This window comes from Argopecten irradians, chromosome 5 (genome assembly GCF_041381155.1).
Source record: "Argopecten irradians isolate NY chromosome 5, Ai_NY, whole genome shotgun sequence".
Classification (NCBI taxonomy): domain Eukaryota; kingdom Metazoa; phylum Mollusca; class Bivalvia; order Pectinida; family Pectinidae; genus Argopecten; species Argopecten irradians.
This window is the reverse complement of record NC_091138.1, coordinates 46967850-46988821: the sequence shown is the minus strand read 5'-3', so window position 1 is coordinate 46988821 and position 20972 is coordinate 46967850. Positions and strand designations below refer to the sequence as shown.

The following is a 20972-nucleotide window of genomic DNA, read 5'->3' as shown; positions in this document are numbered from 1 at the left end:
GAAACCATATCTATCAATGTAATTTGCACACTTTAAAATTTATATGAGCAGAGAAATATTTGCAGAAATTATATTAGATTTTATGGTACTTAAATATAAAACTGCTTAGTTAATTATGAAAAATATATTTCTCTGTTTGCTCCTAAGAAATAAATTCCTAACTTTTGTTTTTTTTGCTTGCTTTGATGACTCCTCTTAAACAGATATACTTTAATATTCTGTTACAGACTTACGCGGATGAGTTCCAGACAAGTACCTGCCAGGACCAGGTTCTAATCCTCACACAGAACTTGAAGAATACCATGGAAAATGGAGTACGACAAGGTCTGGAGCAGAGCAGCATACTTACTAACCATCTCCTTGGAGCTGTGGCCAACGCCATGACAGCCGTAAACATGGCCGTTTATTCCACTAGCACGTCTCTAGTCTCCGGCTGGTTCAACGATTCGATGCAGGTGTACATACCATCCGTGAGCAATCTGACTGATATATTCTCCTCATCTTCCTTAACTGGACAGACTCACAGACAGGATATAGTCACAAAGGCTATAAAGCAAGCTGAAGATATTATCGCGCTTAACCTCAAATCGATGATGTTGGGACAGGATCCGATGGAATATACCATCAACAGTATGGCGGTTTATGGCGTCAGGACGACCAGCGACGATCTCAACCTCGATTACGTCGGAGCAGAAAGTGGTATCACGGTTAGTAGTGACATCCTGACAGGCCGGATCGCGGCAGGTACCGAGGTTTTCCAGATTTACATCAACAGCGACCCGAGCCCATTCACCTGGGGCTATACCAACGATTTCATCGTAGAAACTCGCATGGCCAGTCTGACTCTTAAAGATACTAATGGAGCAGACATATCCATCAGCGGACTCTCAGACACCGACAGTGTCAAACTGGTGCTCAGCGGTAAAGGGGAGAATATCAATATCACAAATGCCAGCATTGTTGGTAACAGTGGTTACGATCCAACAAAGAACCTTAACTACATACATAAATCCGTAAACAGTGACTCGCCTCAGCTAATTAAACTAGTCCCCAGTTCGGGGGTGAGTGGTTCTGCGTTGTTCATCCAGGTTTCCGTAAATAACATTGACGGAGCCTCAGCAGAAGCATTGGCCACGCCTTCAATGGCATCATTCTACTTCGGAGTCAACATTGCTAATCCGTCTGAATCGGAACACACCGAAGCCATGCATCTTGTAGCTTCAGATACTCTGCCAAGCGACCACCGGGATTATACCTTCTATATCAAGTAAGTTTCCTAGTCAGGACAACGTTTACTTCTGTATAACATGAAAGATTTATCGATACTTTCTTTTGCTGTTTAGAGTTTTCATGCTATTTCGTTGGTAGAAATATTAATGGTTGTTGCATGGGACAGCGATGCTAATCAGGTACAAACCAAATTTAGTTGTTTTATGTTCATGGTTCAACTACAGGACATGTTCACAAAAGTGCAGGTCCGTTTCTTCAACTTCAAAACTAATGATGAGTAATAAGGATAATTTCGAGGTTGGGTTCAATTACTTAGTTGTAGCTGTGGCTATCTCAAAGGGCAACATCGATACCTTACTCGACACGCAAATCATTCAGCCTTTGCAAAATTAACCTCAAACTTCTTACCAATAGAAATATGTGTAAAGTGTAACATATGAAATTAAATTATTTCTTTTTGACTTTGAAAGTGTATATGACATAAGTGCTTTATTTTCAGCAACTATGACACATCCAACACATATAGAATCTCAGTCTATGCCAACGACTCGTACCTGTTGAATGTGTCTGCCGCCGTGTACATGAGTTCGTGTATGTACTACGACACCACTGAGCGAGAGTGGTCGACCCAAGGCTGTTACCCCACATCAGAATGCATTGCCATCGCCCTTGTGTGTAAATGTAACCACTTGACTGCCTTTGGAGGAGGCATGCTGGTGCCTATCAATGCCATAAGCTTCAGCGACCTTGAGGTTGGTTTGAATTGTATATTTTATATTCATTTTACAATTTCAACTCATTCACCCCTGGAATTTCATAATGGACTGGTCTAGCCTTTGATTTAGAAGAGCCTAATGTGTCTTCAGGGGTGAATGAATTAATATCTTGTGATTTTACTGATATATCTTGCATGATTTCAATGACCTTGAACATTTCCATTTTAAGACCTAATGTTTAATGACCTTGAATGCCTTCAGGTAAATTACTTGGATTTAGTTACCTTGAATATTTCCAGTTTCCAACTTAAATCACCTATATTTTAATGATCTTGAAGACTTCTGTATTTTTTACCTTAATTTTAATGACCTTGAATATTTCCAGTTTATTGACCTCTACACCAATCCTGTTGTGTTTGTGACATCTGCCATCATCTTCGTGGTTTACATCGTGGCAGCCATCATCAGTAGACGTCTTGACCTCCGTGACATTGAGAGAATCTCTTCTGTGCCTCTGTGTGGCAAAGATGGCTCCTTTAAGTACGAGATTACTGTGGTAACAGGCAAACAGAGAGGTGCCGGTAAGTGATCATGTATTAGTTCATTATCCATAATTAGATTTTACGATGGCTGACAATTCAGTCAAAAGGAGCTCTAGAAAGACTGTATCTGAAACCACAATCATAACCAAAGGTACATTTAAAATCCCAAGTGTACCATAAAGCCGTTATTTTTGCAGGTGAAAAATTTCATGATATTAGGTAAAAGGAGAACATTTAATTTTAGCTGTTTTGAACTGTTGCAATTTGGCTTTCCAAGTTTTTTATGATTGAGACAATTTTCAATATGCCTTTACTGTATTTTGTATACATTTTGGAGAGAAAACTTATATAAACAATTTGTTGTTATACCCCAGGAACGTCTGCTCATGTCGGGATCAAGTTGTATGGAGAGTACGGAAAAAGCAACCGGAAACATTTGTCAAAGAAAGGAGCATTCCAGAGGAACTGTCAAGATTCATTCATCATCGCGCACGACACAAACCTTGGCGACATCTCCAAGGTGTTTGTCTGGCATGACAATCACGGCCTGGACCCAAGTTGGTACATGGTGCAGATCATTGTCAGAGATCTTCAAACCGACCAAAAGTACTTCTTTTTCGGAAATGTCTGGCTTACTCTGGAGAAAGATTATGGATATATTCAGAAAGAGATTTATGCTGCAGGTAGGCCTTGTCTACACTACTTTGCTTCAGAGACTGATGATTGTTTTTGTTGTTGTTTGATAGCTTTACATGGCCCTAACAAGATTTTGGGGAGAGTGTAAGTACAAGGAGGGTTGCTGGGGAAAGGGTTGCATTAAGTGTTTCAAAAGGAAGGGGAAAAGGAAGCGGCTAGACTGGGATTCGAACCTTGGATCTCTAAACACTAGCCATATTCTCTTCCAATTATTAAAGCTATCTGGTCATCAGTAATCAATCAAGTTCAATTTATGTTTTGTGTTGCCAACTTCAAACAAATCTGTAAAGAAGAATGTTCATATTGTAAGTAACCGAATACCTTTCTTGAAATTGAACTGCTATCAATTTCACTTAAAGGTTCTGCTGAAATACAACGCTTCACAAGAATATTTGGTCATGCTTGGTCAAGTTCCGTGTCAGATCGCCATCTATGGATGTCTGTTATGGACCGTCCAGCCAACAGTCGATTTACACGCGTCCAGCGAGCCACCTGTATAGTGACCATCCTCTATGTATTCATGTGTATCAACATCATCTGGTACGGCGTCATTAACACCGAAGAAACCGCCGGCAGCTTTGGATGGCAGGAAGTTGTCGTTGCCATGGCAACCAATGCTGTCGTCTTTCCTTTTAGCATCATACTTATCAGTATATTCAAGAAGAGTCGCTCAAAGGTATTTGAATCATGTACATTTTGTTTCCTCTTAAAAAAACTGAGTACCTCTGAAAAATAGGAAATGTTTCAATGGTTCATGAAAATATTATAATTTGATGTGTCTTCGATTTGCATATGTCTGCCAAAAATACATTGCTGTGTTTGTGAATTTGCTGTTTTGCATATGGATACAATATTTACAGTTTTATTTAGGTAATGGCTCTCTTGTTTCTTCTTAATATCCCCTGCATTGGGCTTATATAAGGTCATTCCAATTTTGACCCAAAGAAAAGGTTTCAAAAATGTCTGTTTCAAACATGTAAAGGAGTTTGTAAGGGTGTTGTCATAGGTCACTAACTTTTTGTTCAGTCTACTTGCCTTAGAACTTGGAAAAAAAACAACAAAAAAATTAAATAAATAAAAAGTAGGATAACTACCTATAATATTATTAGATATAAGAGATGAAAAGAAATCATCATTAAATTCAAATTGAATATTGCGATATTATAGAGTTGATCTGTGTTTTCTTTGTAGAACAACCTGTTTGAACAAGGCATGAGAACCGGTACAGCGGAGACAATCGAGATTGAAAACAACTGTGACCAATCCATATATTCATCATTCCAAACAAACGAGGACCTGATATCGTACCTCGGAGATAGAGAGAGCACCTCCGATTCAATACTGGTACCCATAATTCATCATTATGCAAATGAGATATTCTAAAATAACTATTTGTTGCGACTTCTAAATTCGACGATTTTCATTTCAGAACAAATTTGCAAAGATTAACTTTTGCCAATTGAAAATGAAGGAAAATTCTTATCAATATAAATGATAGATATCAATTTGGAAAGATAAACTTTTTCGAATTTCCTGGTACATCCCACACGAAAGAAACTTAGTTTATAATATATAAATTAATGTTCACATAAAAAAAAAAAATCATCAAAAACCCAGTCTCATCATCAATGTCTTTGATAAGACAAAAATTTCTCTGATTTTAATAAATCTTTTTTTAAATGAAAAAATGCAATATTTTAAGAATTTCAACTTGCCTATAGGGCTCTTAATGGTAATGGCTGCCTACCAGAGTTACACTTTGCTGTTCTAAAACAGCTTTTGTTAATAGATTTATATAAGATCTGACCAACTGTAATTAATCCTTATACATGATTTACAAGGCTTCTGTTGCTGCTCCTCGCCAGTCCCTGTCTTTACGACGGACTCGTACTTTGAAAACCCCACTTAAGATTGAGAAAGTTCCATCATCCTCCGATAGCTTCAACAGCAGTGTTAGTGAAAACAAAACTGATAGAAAGGTAAGAAGTGTTCTTAATATTCTGATTTCTGTAATCATGATAAATCTGTTTTTAAAATGTTTTAGTTCTATCAAGAGGTCTATGTAATTTACGTTATAAAAATGACAAATAAAAACTTGCAGGCTTCAGGATGACGAAAGTTAAATTCTTGTTTAGGAGAACGACAATGATCTATAACATGTTACGCCTAAACATACTGAGTCTTTTTTAGACCTGAGACTGTTTCATATTCTTGTGGCCAGAAATTGTTCCATTTATCTATAAATGTGAATTATGTTATAAAGCAAAAAAAGATGATGCAGCAAAAGCTCCTCAAAAAAAAAAGGATTCTGCAAATTTCATATTATCAAAGTAGTTTCTTTTTTAATATAATATCTGACGATTATGAAAATTATCTTTGCCCACAGCTTGAGAGGACAAATAATCCTGGTCGGTGGGAAGGGGGGACGTTCAAAGAGAGTTGGAAGAAACATCTTCCACCCAAATCTGGTACTGAGGAAGCCCAGCCAAGTACAAGTGGCAATACCAAACTGGACGGGGCCACACTGAACTCACAGGTAGGCCTCCAGTCTCAGAAAGTCTCTAATATTATCTTATAATTACTTTTTTTGATAACAATAATATATTTTATTGATTTGAAATACAACAGACTGCTTTAGGCCGGGTTTCTCCTGGTGAATTAACGGTCTGTCATGAGATTATTGGTCTCAGGTTGAACTCCTGTTCTGGTTGAAGCTTTTTTTCTGATCTGCTCTTTTTTAAGACACCATGTTCAGGATATCAAATTTTCAATTTCAACAAATCTCATAGCAAAAATTAAGCAAATGGATTTGGCATCAGAATTTTAAGAAGTATAGTTTTGCTATGAAATAATAATATCCTTTTACCTTGATTTTTGAGTCCACACTAGTCATAGCGGCCAATTGAATATTTTTGGTTGAATTAGCTTACCTGGGCTAGAAAATCATGATTTAGAACGTATTTAAGGATTCAGGTGAACATTACAGGCCTCTTGGGCCACTTGTTTACTTCAGAGACTGTACAAAGTGTGTTATAGATCATCAGAAGCTCATCGGTATTATTTCTAGGTGAATGATGCTGCCGATGACATCATGGAGTACCTCGATAATATAGAGGCTGAGACCTCCCGCAAGGAACAGGCGAACAGTAAACACAAAATCACAACAGGGTAATTATTAATGCAAATTTATCTTAATTAAAAATATCAACGAGTCTTGAATCAAAATATTTCACAAATTTACATTAACATCTTATTGCATGCTTAATCATTAATGCATTCTGCATGCAACAAAATTATTTTAATCTCTTTTACAGAATAAATTTCAATGAATGTGAAAAAATATATTTGATGTAAAAAGATTATTACCTAGCATAAAAGTTTGATTTCAATAATTTGGTTTACATTAGTTAAGCTGTCAATAAATAAATGAAATCCCCACTTGGGAATTATACAAACATTGAACATTGAACATACTTACATTAAACTTAAATCATTGTAGAATTAAATGAGTGAAGTATTTTGTTATTACCCGCTAATAATACAACATTTCCCTTTGACAATTTGAAAAAAAAATTGAAATAAATCTTGAATGTTTATTTACAGAAATAAACCACCTGTACATCATTCCATGGATGACAACAAACATTTGAAGTCCGGCAAAGGCAAGACGGAGCCAAAGAATGTATCCTTGAAGAGGAAGGATTCGATCCACAGTGTTGGCATATCAGCTGTTTCCTCCAGCTACAACGCCATCCCCTCCTCAGGAGGTACACAGCGCAACTTTACACCACGAGAAGAGCCAAGTCTGTCCAACAGGTAAGTCAAGAAGCTTGGAGTTTGCCCTGTCCCATTTTATTTAAAGAAGTGTAGACAGTTATATCTCATAGACATTTGTAATTTTCTTAGAAATATGATATTGAATCGCTGAATCTTTAAAGATGCTCAACCGCTGACAAATGCTATTTTTTCACTATCAAAAACAGGAGCAGACGATTTATTAATTTTCTTCAGTTACAAAAGTTACGTACTTTACACCATAACCACCATTGAAAAGTTTGAGCTTCTAATTTTACCTCAAGTTAAAAATATGAAAAATAATTAATTGCATCCCGAAAAAATTTCGTGACACTATATTCTGTATGGACTGAAGTACTGATTGCGCATGCACTTAATGCGAACAAATTATTTTATATTATTTTTTGTTTTAATTAGGCATATATATACACAATTTAACACCAATTATTGTTCAAATGAAGAATATCATTTATACTCTGTCGGTGGTGGAGCATCTTTAAACAAATTTTACAGTGCATTGTGAGATCAAATAATCATATCATTTTAAGATTTTCTTCTATAAAACAATGGTATGATAAGACAATTTCCTTATTTCTTTCTCCTCTAGGAAACCAACATCTGCTGGTAGTGTAGCTAAATGGATGTCTGGACTAAAACCTGGGGGACGCTCCAACGGTATGCCTTCTGTGGAAAACACAGCCAACATGTCCGGGGCGCAGCCTCTAAGACCCAACTCATTGTTAGCTCGACAGATTTCACACCCAGACATCATTACTCGTAAGTTTTTGTAAATTTTTATTCGGCAAAGTCTATTCTGTCTTGCTTATTACAGAGCTATCCCCCTTGCTTGTAGGTATCAATTTGAAGTCATTTTTTTTGTGAGAGAAAGTCACGTTGGTTTTTTTTCTTCATGAAAAACATGATGTTAAGTTCGCAAATACATGACGTCACAATCAATACCTTTCCTCAAGGGGAGACAACTATATGTAATATGCAAAGACGGAATTCTGTTAAGAACATTAATTACCATGATAATTATTTTGAAGGAAGTACAGTAAAACACAGTTATAACGAACCTTTGGGGACCAACAAAATTACTTTGTTATGAAAATTAAACAGATATCTTATAGGAACCTTGATGGGGAATGAAAATTACTACGTTAATTACCATCAATTTGTTGAAAGCATATTTGCTATATTCAAGTATTTATTTATAACTGCATCTGTATATCCATACATTACAGATAGCGTCGTGGGGTCGTTTACGATGGAAGGAAACGACATTCGTAAGAGGAAGTCTGGCTGTACCCTGCCCCCCTGGTTTGTGTACGTGGGCTACTTCCTGTGCTTCTGTCTGAGCGTGCTCTCCGTCATCGTCGTGATGTTGTACGGCTACCAGCTCGGCGCTGAGATCGCCCTTCAATGGGTGCTGGCTCTCCTGTTCAGTGTTGTGTTTTCCTTCCTGTTCTTTGAGACGGTCAAGGTAAGCGTTTTGAAAACCTACCCTAGCAACCACTTCTGTATAAAGACCACCTACTAGATAAGACTGCTTTCCTTGGGTTTCAAAATTTAGTCTGTATATATGAAGACCATTTTTCTTTGTGCTTTTGTGGTCTTTATAAACAGGTTTGACTAAATTGTCTACATTAAAATTTGCACATGGGGGAATTCATGCTGAGTGTCTATTTTTCAATTTCAGTTGAAAAAAATAATGTGTGTATTTGTGTTACTAAATGCATTTGCAGAATCTATGCTACAAAAAAATTTGCCCATAAGTTACAGATATGACACACTTGTTTTATCTGCCAGAAATGAAAAAGAAAATGTTGTCAATGAAATAGTGTATAAATTGAAAATGAAATAGTGTATAAATTGAAAAAGTTGAGTTGTGTCATTAAAACCTTACATCCATGCCAAAACTTACAAACACAATCATGTGTTACCCTATGCTTGTGCATGTTTACATTAGATGTAAATTTAAACCTTTGTTTGACAGGCTCTCTTCATGGCACTGTACATCGCTGGAATCGAGAAGAAGGTCGACCCGTACGATGAAAACGACGTCATTGATATTGAGCCAATTATCGACAATGCTGTGGAAACTGTTAAGGTAAGCGTGCCTATCTTAATAATTTTAGATACACACGCCTTTGCGAACACGGAGTGTGGCTATAGTCTTGTGATTGCTCAATTACTTTGTGTTGTATTCTATGTCCAAAAGTTTGTTAAAAAATATTTTTCAAGCTTTTGTAATATCTTCCTGTTTGTTGTTTATTTGCAGGAAATGAAGTTTAAACCACTAGCCGGGTTCTCTCTGGTAAAGGCTCGGGAGGAAGGACAGAAGGTTCGGAGGATGCGTCTGATGCTGCGACAGTTCGTGGCCTACATGTTCTATCTGTGGCTGTTGATGGTCCTGTGTTACGTGAACTTTAATTCGAGCCAGTTTTACTTTACCTACAGTACGGAGAATCAGTTCGTCAGGAATACAGTGTCAAACAATACATATTCATTCCAAAATATGACCAGGTATGATGCTCTCTTAAAATAATTCTCCAAAGGGATGACAGAGGACAATTGTTAAAATTTTTGCATTCTACCACTAGTCCTCCACCTCTGTGTCACAATATCTGACATTCTACAACTAGCCCCCAACCTCTGGGTCACAGTGGCTGAGTGGTTAATGTGTCTGAAATTCTACCACTAGTCCTCCACCTCTGTGTCACAATATCTGACATTCTACAACTAGCCCCCAACCTCTGGGTCATGGTGGCAGAGTGGTTAAGGTGTCTGAAATTCTACCACTAACCCTCCTCCTCTTGGTAATGGTGGATAAGTGGTTAAGGTGTCTGACATTCCACCACAAGTGTTCATAGAGCTTCAATGTGCTAAAGAAACAAAAGTTATAATTTGCACATTTATGAATTAAAATATAATAATGTAGTCATATATTGTATGACGTACATAATTTCATATAAAAAAATCTTCTCATTTGGTTCCAAAGGCTGTTTATAACATATGTAAAGAAAATCACTCATTTCTTCTTGTAACTGATAAGAATACCTGAACATATCTTTACAGTATTGAAGATTTCTGGGTATGGAGCCAAGAAGTCCTATCTCCTGGCCTACATTGGGATGAAATTGATAACTACACAGAATACGGAACACTCCTGGGCATTGCCCGACTCCGACAGGTTCGGAGTCTAACAGAGAAATGCATGGCCTACGATTCCCTGATAATGTTGGGTAGCAACGACTTCCTCTCAGGGAAGACCTGTGTGGGGTCTATTGGCTTTGAAGAGGATCAGAGTTCGTACGGTGAATCTTGGTCCACTTATCAAGCTCAGAACCTTTCCTGGAATTACTTCACTGCAGATCTGACCGGCAGGTAGGCATCCTATTGTATAAGCATTGATTCAGTATTCCGTCTTTGCATATTACAGAGTTAGCCCCCTTGCTGGTAGGTATTTTATTGTAACGTAATCATTTTGTGAGCGAAACTTGCAGATATTTCTCTGAAAGTATTACGTTACGCTCACAAACATACCAACATTGCAATCAATACCAACCCACAAGGGCAGATAACTCTGTAATACGCAAATACTATATAGGGAATTTTTACGAAAGTATAGCCAGTAGAAGACTGTCTGAGTTATTAAGGTATGCTTATTTAATTTCTAGATTTTCAAGGTTAATAATCTGGTAAGTTTAGATGAAGGAGTCAAGGTTCTTCACGACTGTATTTTGGTAAATTTCTATCGAATACTAATTTTATTTTCAGTAAACGTCAAGAAGGTAATGTGTTCTCATATAGTGGAGGAGGATATGTACAGTTCCTTGGGACCAACTATACAGAGACCCTCACCATACTACAGGACTTACAAGCTAAAGACTGGATCAACTTACACACCCGGGCGGTGTTCATAGAATTCACCCTGTACAATCCGGCCACGGATCTGACAACCCATGTCAATCTCCTGGTGGAACTACCACTTACAGGTAAGATAGTCTTCTAAATCTAATAAATTTACTGTTTAGTTGTTAAATTTTGCTGGTGTAAAAGTTTACGGTTTACTATTTACAACTTATTTGCGGTGGTTTATTTTCTCGAATCGCCTTTGAAAGAGTAATGAGTAATTATGCTTTTTGAGTAGTTTGCTAGGTTTTAAAAATTGCCAAATACTGACCATTGGCTAGTGGTTTTTCTCCTGGTACTCTGTCTTTCCTGCAGCATCTAAACCTGAAACTAATTTGACCAAAAGAAATTAAGTGAAATAAGCAAACAATTTCACTCTTATAGTCATGTTGCCAGTTTGAGTAATCTAACATATACTAATGGTCTTCATTTCCAGGTTCAGTGAACACCTCCTACGTGATTCACAGTCAGAAGTTACTGCGTTACATTAACGATATTGTTGACCCTCTGATGGTGTGCGAGGTAAGCTTGTCTCCAAATTTAGAGTTAAAAGTCATTAAAGATGTTTCTTCATGTGAAATATTTTAAGGGTCCAACCAAAACTACACACTAAATCCATAACTTACATACTCATGTTTTTCCTTTGTCCATCCAACATCATGATTACCAGGTTCAACTATTTTCTTGTATTTTCAAATTGTCTATATTGATTATCATTTCCAATTACTGTATAATATGAATTATTTGTGGGTACTTTTTTCGTGCATTTGGAGCTTTTTTGTGGAAAAAAATATTTGTGGTTTTTTGATGAAACAACAATATTAATGATGCATAAAACAAGATTCCTTGTTTTTATATTTTTGTCCTATAGTAACCATGAAAACGGCGACAATTTCTACACAACGAAACATATCATATTATACAGTGTACTATTTTCGGATTATCAGCAAGCATCGTAATTATACCCCCGCAAAGAAGTTAAAGTGAGAAGGGGTAGAGTGGAATCAGAGTTGTCCGTTATTACTAAATTGTGCAGCAGGGGTATTAGTCATTCACTCCTGCGAGTGTCTATTTTTATGATTTTGTGGTAATCACAATGTCTATCATAAAAAAAAATTGTATTGCACTATTATTCATTATGGTTACAGTACGTATACTATTTTTTTTTTTTTTTGTAATTTTTTATTTTTTCAAATTTTGTAACACATTTGACATGACAAACGAGGACACTTTCATTCTTCACATACACACACATACACCTTATACTATCAAATATACACAGAGAGAGACGAAAAACAAAAAAACAACAGAAAAAAAAACAAAGAGAAAGGAAAGAAAGAGAGAGAGAGAAAAAAAAAGACAGAGAGATGGTATTTAGAGTGGCACGTACAGTAAGCGAAGATCGAAGAAATAAGAAGTTATATCGGCAAAAACAAAAAAATGATAATAATGAATAAATAAATAATAAATATATATAAAAAAAAATTGTATACATCTATGATTATCATATTACGAATATTTCAGGGTGAGGAGCAGTACGTATATTATATTGTCTTTGTTTCTTTACAGAGTATCATGTTTCTAGTAGTAGTTTACCTATGGGTACACATGGCCCTACTGATACGAGATGAAGGTTGCTCATTCTTTAAGAGCCTCTGGAACCTGTATGAGCTGCTGACTACACTGATGGCGATGGCCGTGATCGGACTATATGTCGGCTGCGTAGTCCAGGCCACATCCACCTTTGATGAATTCATCGTCAACTCCACCAGTTTTGTTAACTTTGAGACGACAATAGATATCCATTTGTCGATGAGATACACACAAGCCTGGCTTCTCTTTCTGCTCATGTTTAAGGTACGGTAAAGCATACTACCTTAACAGACACCTCTGTATATCGACCACCTGCTTAATAAGACCACTCATAGAATCTTATTACATCTCAAAGATAGAGAAAATCTCAACAATTCATATAGTCACACCTGCATTAACAGCCACCTCTTTAAATAGACCACCTGTCTAACAGGACAACGTTCATGGATCCTCATTGGTCAATTTCAACACAATTTGACCTGTGTTAAAAGACCATCTGTCTATAAAGACCACCTGGCTATTAAGGCTTTGTCTTTGTCCCTTGGGCGGTCTTTATAGACCAGCTACACTGTAGTGTGACATTAAATATAGGGGGAAGTGTCGTGACAAAAACCACTTTGATAAAGCAGCAATTCACTTCACAGATTGTTGAAACCCGCTTTTGCTTACTCATTACAGGTTGTGAAGCAACTAAGATTCATTAAGATCTTGTATATCTATGAGAGAACCCTCAGTGAGTCAGTGGGCAAGCTCTTAGGCGTGGCTCTTATATTTGCCATCCTGTACCTGACACACGGAATGCTTGCCTACTTGGTAAGTACTGCATTTGAAATTGGTTGGTTGGTTGGTTGATGATTTTCCTCTCGGAACTCTGATTTTGATCCACCACCAAGAAAGTTGCATGTCCTGCCTTATCCATAATTGTTCAAAATAGATAAAATGTACAAACTTATACATTAAAAGATATATCAGTCAACGTATACTGTAATCATACTTATTTTAGTGATGTCAAATTTTAGCTCCAATGCGAAAAAAACCCGTACATTTTGACTTATAAGCATGGATAAAAATTAGTGATTTCAGTGGTTCAACACTGGAAATAAGTATGTTCAAAGTTATTAATTTCTAAAGCAAGTAAAATATTATTGTGTATATCTTTCAGTGGTATGGATCACACGTGGGGGGATTTGAGAGTTACTGGCATACCCTGACAACACTACTGGGAGCAATTCGAGGCACCTTCGATTTCTGGTTGATGTTTGAACATAGTCGCGTCTTTAGCCACTTCTTCTTCTATTCATTCTACATCTTTGTATACGGCCTACCGATTGGATTTATTGTGGCTATCCTTTCGGACACCTACAAGACGCTACGTTCACAAATGTTCTTCAAGTCCACTCTTGACATGCAGGATCATGAAATGATCGACTTCACAATGAAAAGGTTTAAGATGTGGGCTGGGATCACCAAACCCAAACCAGTAAGCAGGCTCGTTGTTCTGATAAATTTGACTGTTTTTATTATGTATTCAAGTAATTTTAAAGATGCTCCACCGTTGACAGAGCATAAATGATACCCATCATTTGAACAATAATTGGTGTTTAATTGTGTACCAGGTATATATTTATGTCTAATTAAGCCAAAAAATTATATAAAATAATTCATTTTGTTTTTGGTGCATGCACAATCAGTACTTCATTCCATATTTAAGGATTAACTTGAATAGATTTTTTATGTTATGGAGATATAACACAAAAATCTGAGTGTACTCTAAATAAACCGCGAAGCGGTTTATGATGAGAGTACACTCAGATTTTTGTGTTATATCTCCATAACATAAAAAATCTATTCAAGTTAATCCTTATAATTCAATTTACTAAAGATAATCTCTTCAACATTTAAAATTCATTTTGGGACTCTTTTGTCTATGAAATTATTACGCCGTCATCTCAGCCAATCAGAAGCGACGTTACAAACGGCGACGCCATTTTTTCCTTTATGGGCTGATAAAGTAAATTTTTAAGCCAATGGAAATGCTCGTAACAAGCAACATTGAATTATAGGACAATATTGCCATGGAATTTTTTCATGATGCAATTATTTTTGATATTTTTATCATGAAGTAAAATTTGAAGATCAAACTTTTCCATGGTGGTAATGGTATAAAGTAACTAACTTTTGCAACTCAAGAAAAATACTTACCGGGTATTTGTCTGCTCCTGTTTTCAATAGAGAGAAAATATCATTCGTCAGCGATGGAGTATCTTTAACTTAAACACTTGGATAATACTATAGTCATATCAATAGTGAGAAATTCAATTATATTTCTATGTTTCTTACTGTTCAGTTTCCTGGATTTGTTGACTATGGTATATCTGTGTTTTACTGTGTACTTTTGCGTTGTAGGAGTTCCGTGCCGTACGGTTCCCTGGTCTCCCATCTGTGTCAAGCAGATGTACCTCGAGGAGTTCCAACCGATCATTTGATGACACCTCCACCAGTTCTGATGGCCTTAGCCAACTGTCCGCGGGAAGCTCTGCTAATGCTGCCGAACGTTTGTCTTCCACGTGGATGAAAGTTTTACGCACCATGGAGAGTGTAAGTAACATTGTTGTGCTAATATTGCGTGTAAGTCTCCCGTGGCAACATAGCTAAAATGTTTTATAGTCAAGCTGAGCAACTTGAAAGATTAACAAAAAGTCTGGTTTGGACCTTGATTGTCCATGTCTGGTAAGAATTCAAAATGTTTCAATTTTAATGAAAATTGATGTGAAATGGCATTAAAAACAATAAAAATTTTGATCACAGTTTGAAGAAGACATGGTAAATAGAGTAAAGATGAAAGTTAACACAAGTCTTTGATATATTTTAGGTGTCACACTTGGATGACATTGAAGGAGATCTCATCAAAAACTGCCAGAAGGAAATCGACGAATGGAAATGGCAGAATCGCATCAATAACATGGAAAAGGAGAATGATGGCCTTTTGAACTGGACGACCAAAAAGCCTCCGACTACCCCCAACACTCGTACGACGAAAATACCCAAAAGAGTTCCAACACAAAATCGTCAGACCGCCAAGTCCGATGTTATAGCCAAAACACCGCCAACTAAACCTGTAGCAAAGGGCAAGACTCCACTACGAACCACTCGCCCCCTGAGTGACCAAGGCGGGCGAGCTTCTCAGAGGACAGAACAGCCAGGCTCTTCCAACGAAAGAAGGTCGTCAATCTTCGACTTCTTTAAAAGTGTTAAACCATCCAAATCTGCGTGGTAAAACCTTGTGCAGACCACAAGAAGGAGAGAGAAATTTCGGAGACTTCTCCAAAAGGACAGAAACCATAAAATTCCTGCAATAGCTATGCAGGCAAAGTTCATATTGTGTTCAGTAAAAAGTTATTCGTTCAACTTATTATTTTTATTAGTAGTAATACAAGTAGAGTTTTATTTAAAGCTACCATTCCTCATTTAGATATTTTTACACGTTTTCTCACCTCATCATTATTATTATCTATCTGTGATAGATAATATCACATTGAGTTGTTGTTTTTTGTTATATTTTTTTTCACTTAATCATCGTCATTATTCACCTTGTTCAATTTCACCTGTGCCAATTATCAAACAAACAAAAAAATGGAGAAAAATTCAAAATGAGAAGAATTCAACAACAGTATATTTGATTGTGAGATAGAGACTCGCACTAAATCGGGGAATTACCAATGGGAAACACAGCTATGGAAGCTGGAAAATGTGAGTCATTTGATATGTGAACTTCAAACAACGGGAAGGATGTTTGACTACATAATCAACTGCCTTTTTGAAAGAAATGTTGTTGGTGATACGTATGGACTCGCCATTTGAGACATACACTTGTTAAGTTTCTTCAACTACAGACAGTGGTTTTAGACTCGCTGTCCTTAACTATCTGTGAGTGCTATCGGCTGGGCTGAATTGTAGTCACTAGACAACATGATATATTTATTTATTAATTTACCTAGATTTTGTAGACTATGTCTATTGTTTTAAAGTACGTGGTTGTTACAACTGTTATGACTTGTGCCTTTATTAGTTGTGAAAGAAATACAGGGCCTCGCAAAAAATTCTATAAATAATTAATTAAGTTAAGTGTTAATTGGACTAACAAGAACTCACAAAAATGAAGGAAAAAAATTATATGAAAACTTTTCAATGGTATAACTTTGGTGTAATTTACATAAGGATAATACTTTCTTGTATAGAAGTTCGTGAAAAAGGGGGAGAATTTACCAGTTATTTAATTCTTTTGGCTATAACATCTTATCTATAAAATTTGTTAAAATGAAAATAAAATATATCGTCCATTGAGCTAGTTCACGATTAAAATCATGTTTGACGCCTGTCCACCTGCTATAAATTTGTCGATCAGGAATTAAGAATATAAGAATATTTTTGCAGGGCCCTGAATTGGAATTTCTACCTTAATAAGGTTTGAAAGTCATTTGGAACCTCTCCTTACTGTTCATACACAGTTGGTCGGTTTAGAGAGGGTGCGGACTAGAGGGGGATCAGTTTCTGAGGCTCTTCTCTTTATTGTTAAGATTTAATATCTAGAATGTACTGTTAGAAACTAGGTTTGTCATTTCATGTTGATATTGACTATGATTTGGCTTGGCAGCGACTGCAGACGATGTTGTAACGGAGATGTATGGCCACAGTTTAATTGGTGCTTGTGTGTGCATGCATTTCTGCCTATCATTAAAGGGTAGGGTATTTAGTACATAGTTTGTCAGATGTGTAGAGAGTCGAGTGCTCGGACATTAAAAAACATGACATTTTTTTATAAAGAAAACACCAATTTTGTGTATATATACTACAATACTGCCTAGACAATCATTGAGTTTGCCGTGAATTATCTCCCCTTAGCATGGTGTAGTATAGGTTCTAGATCATAAATTATAGGGGCGTTTTCATCACTTAGTGATTCTGTATCTATTTCTAAATTCTCAAGGAAAAAACAGCTTCTATTATCAATTCCTAGTGTGCTGATTATAATGAAGATAGTATTTCTGGCCATATTTTTGTCGCCGGTTTTCTTGCTTTGGAAAAGAACTTAAAATGGTTTTAAATGACATTGGAGATCCAAAAAATTTCTGTTACTTATAGAACTTTTAAAGCTAAAGAAATCTTTGTTGAAATTTTGTTTTAAATGGGTTTTTTCCTGAAATGTTCGTTATTTAAACACCTTGAAAACAAATAACTTTTAAGATCCTGCAAATATTACCAAATGATAGAATAATTTTATCTCCATACATTGATTTTTTTGTCACATTCCAAAATATATTTTTGCATAAAACAGGGTTATCTCCCTTGTTTAGGTATTGATTGTGGTGTCATCTATTTGTTAGCGTGACGTTACGTCACATTTTCTAAAAAAAAAAATATAAACATCCAAACCTACCATACAAAGATCAAATAACCTTTTAAGCAGAATATTTTAACAAAGATTTTTTTTTTTTTTAAGCAGATTTTTACCACACTTTAAAGCTATATTGGGTAATATAGGGGGCGCCGGTGTCAACCTTGTGATGTAAACAGACCTATATATTCCGTCCAATAACTTTATACTAATGACATTTTATATTTATACTGTAAGATAATAATGTATGATCTGATTAGATCCGTCCACTGAACAGGTGATATATATCGTGAATATTTTAAAAATAAAGTATATATTTATATGCCGTCCATGTGTTTAGACATAATTCGTGTTGGGTTCGGGCTACCTCTGTGTTGATAGAGTAATGTATATTTAGCATAAAGTAGAGTCATGTGCCAGTTTGTATACAACCTGTTGTTTTATTGTTATATAAATATTTTGTTTATAACTGAACCATATTTCGAAAATTTCCAATCAGTTGGGTAAAATTGAATCTAATTTACATATTTAGGTTTTTGATGATGGTTCTTTAATTGTGATATAGTTGGGTGGGTTTTTTTTAACCGCATTCCGAAAATTTCCAATCAGTTGACTAAAATTAACCTAATTTACATATATATGTTTTTAATTATATATCATCTTAATTATTGATAATTCCATTGTTTTAACATTCCAACTTTTTATAAAAGTACTCTTGTGGTTATAGAAACTTTTTTTCTGCTTTTTGAATTAAATAATAGAATGTCAAATTCGCTACAGTTGGTAAAATTTCTGATTCATAGTCCAGGGTAAAAAAAAAAATTCAGTCTCTGATAGGATGTGTTTGGCAATGTTACTTTTCAAGGATTTATCCTTCACTGGCATCTTAAGTGATTTTTATTCAAAGACTGCAGATAGCCCATGATTATTTGTTAAAGAAAAAAAATGATATTTTATGTTGAAGAGAAAAAGATTTAGTCTTTTCATATTACAAGTGCCTTGCATCATTTTATATCCGTTGGTTTTATTGTCTTTCCCTAAGGGTCTTTTTGTGAATGTCTTATTTCAAAGTGTCTTTCCCTATTGAGGTTGTTTTCAAGTGTCTTTTAAATACTCTGTTCTGACAGGAGGTTATGAAAGACAGCTTCCAATTTAGTTAAATTGTTATACACTGTCAATATTTTGATGGGGAACCCCTAGTGTAATTTTCTATTGTGTCTTATCTCATTCACCCCTAGAATTCAATAATAGACTGTTCCTGTCCTTGAAATGGAAGGGTTCAAATGTGTCTTGAGGGGTGAATGAATTAAATTGTTATTAGGTAAACACTGGAGTCCCTCATTTATGTTAAAGTGTCTTAACTTGTTATAATGGAGGGTGTGGATGGGAACCCCTCATTTAAGTGTCTTAAACTATTTGAAAGGGGGGCTATGTATGGGAACCCCTCATTTAAGTGTCTTAAACTATTTGAAAGGGGGGCTATGTATGGGAACCCCTCATTTAAGTGTCTTAAACTATTTGAAAGGGGGGCTATGTATGAAAACCCCTCATTTAAGTGTCTTAAACTATTTGAAAGTGGGGGTATGTATGGGAACCCCTCATTTAAGTATTTTAATTAAACTACTTTAAATGATGGGAATCCATCAGTTCTCTACATAAGTACTTTACACTGCTCTATTGTCGAGAGTCTGAGATATATTTTTCTTTTCATGAGATGGGCTAACTGGTTTATAAATTCTTATAATAATTGGTATACCCCTTATGCCAACTGGAGAGAGACGTAATTGCCAAAAGAATGACCGGTTGATGTTCATACATACTTACTCTACAACTGTGATAAATAATTAATGTTGCTAATGAATTAATTAATAAGTGCTTGTTCATAGTCTAATCTTAATTCATACCTTAATAATCCTTGACCTACCCGGCGAGACAAGTCTAATCAGAAAGAAAATCAAAATGCAATAATTTCTTCTAGTTTTCTCCGTATCTATCCGATTGTTATTATATGTGTGTAGAATGATATATGTGCCAATGTCTATATTAAATCACTACCATGTTACACAACAATCACGTGGTTACCATGGATACCATAGGCTTTGTATGACTGTATGCTCAATTGTTATACGTATAATTATATTGTTTCTCTGTATGTCATTTTAGAATTGTTGACTTTATAGTGCTATTGTTACACTTTGTTATTGTCAGAGGAAGATGTTCGGCTTCAACGTCTTAACTTTTTTGGAAAATGTGTTTTTCGGTTCCGATAGTGCAATTATTCTGAAATGATAACGAAATAATTTCTCTCTTTAATTTTCTGAAAAAGTTTTTAGAGAATCAGAATTCCTGTAAAACGAATTCTTGCAATTTTTTTTACAAAAAAAAGTATTTATTTTCGTATCTCCTGATCTTAAAAGATATCTAAGTATCATTAATGTCTATTGGAATCTGAGGAAAAAAATTACAAGATTTGTTTTAGTTTTCTGAAACTTGATCAACATTTAGAAATTTAAATATAATTATTTCAATGTTTTCAAAAACTTTAAAAAAAAAGAAAACTTGAAATAAATCTCTATATTTTGTGCGGAAAAAAAAGTAGTCTTAAGTTGTTAGTTGAGCTGAACATCTTTTTAGATGACTGACTAACGTTCACTAGAAGTACCTCATGGTACAACGTGTGACTCGTGTTAGTCGTCCTGGTTCTGGCGATGGTGGCCGGACGTTTTACCTTAACCTGTTTTGTATATATCTTATCTACATCAAAAGAGTGATTCTATTTTTAGGTGTATAATTTATTCATTTAAAGGCATATAATATTTCTACAAAGATACTACCTGTTTTGACGACTGTCATTAAAGCAAAACGCTTTTGACTGAACATTACAAAATTGTTGTGTTGTTTTTTTTATGACTTTCACAAGCAGCCTCTTGTTTAATTAATACTGTTTTTACACATATTTTAGCTGAGGAAATTAATACCCTATATGGAGTATTATGTACGTGTAGTCGACTTAAATCAAAGTCATTTAAATGCTTGAAGATCTAAGACTTTACATAAATCAAGCACCTACGTGATAGCCATGAATTGTCT

General features: G+C 35.6%; 1 protein-coding gene across 1 annotated transcript in view; it reads left to right on the top strand.

Annotated features, from left to right (window-relative positions):
* Positions 1-20769, top strand: part of LOC138324465 (polycystin-1-like) — an 82718-nt gene extending 61949 nt beyond the window's left edge. The window contains exons 26-47 of the mRNA XM_069269528.1: positions 228-1267; positions 1730-1982; positions 2332-2527; positions 2863-3171; positions 3544-3860; positions 4376-4528; positions 5026-5163; positions 5571-5720; positions 6252-6352; positions 6788-7000; positions 7587-7756; positions 8224-8462; positions 8976-9089; positions 9261-9505; positions 10058-10366; positions 10760-10977; positions 11331-11416; positions 12464-12751; positions 13166-13300; positions 13650-13967; positions 14894-15085; positions 15360-20769. Of these exons, the coding sequence (XP_069125629.1) occupies positions 228-1267; positions 1730-1982; positions 2332-2527; positions 2863-3171; positions 3544-3860; positions 4376-4528; positions 5026-5163; positions 5571-5720; positions 6252-6352; positions 6788-7000; positions 7587-7756; positions 8224-8462; positions 8976-9089; positions 9261-9505; positions 10058-10366; positions 10760-10977; positions 11331-11416; positions 12464-12751; positions 13166-13300; positions 13650-13967; positions 14894-15085; positions 15360-15764 (5589 nt within the window). The 3' untranslated portion in view covers positions 15765-20769. The remainder of the gene's footprint in view (positions 1-227; positions 1268-1729; positions 1983-2331; positions 2528-2862; positions 3172-3543; positions 3861-4375; positions 4529-5025; positions 5164-5570; positions 5721-6251; positions 6353-6787; positions 7001-7586; positions 7757-8223; positions 8463-8975; positions 9090-9260; positions 9506-10057; positions 10367-10759; positions 10978-11330; positions 11417-12463; positions 12752-13165; positions 13301-13649; positions 13968-14893; positions 15086-15359) is intronic.
* Positions 20770-20972: the final 203 nt, after the last annotated feature.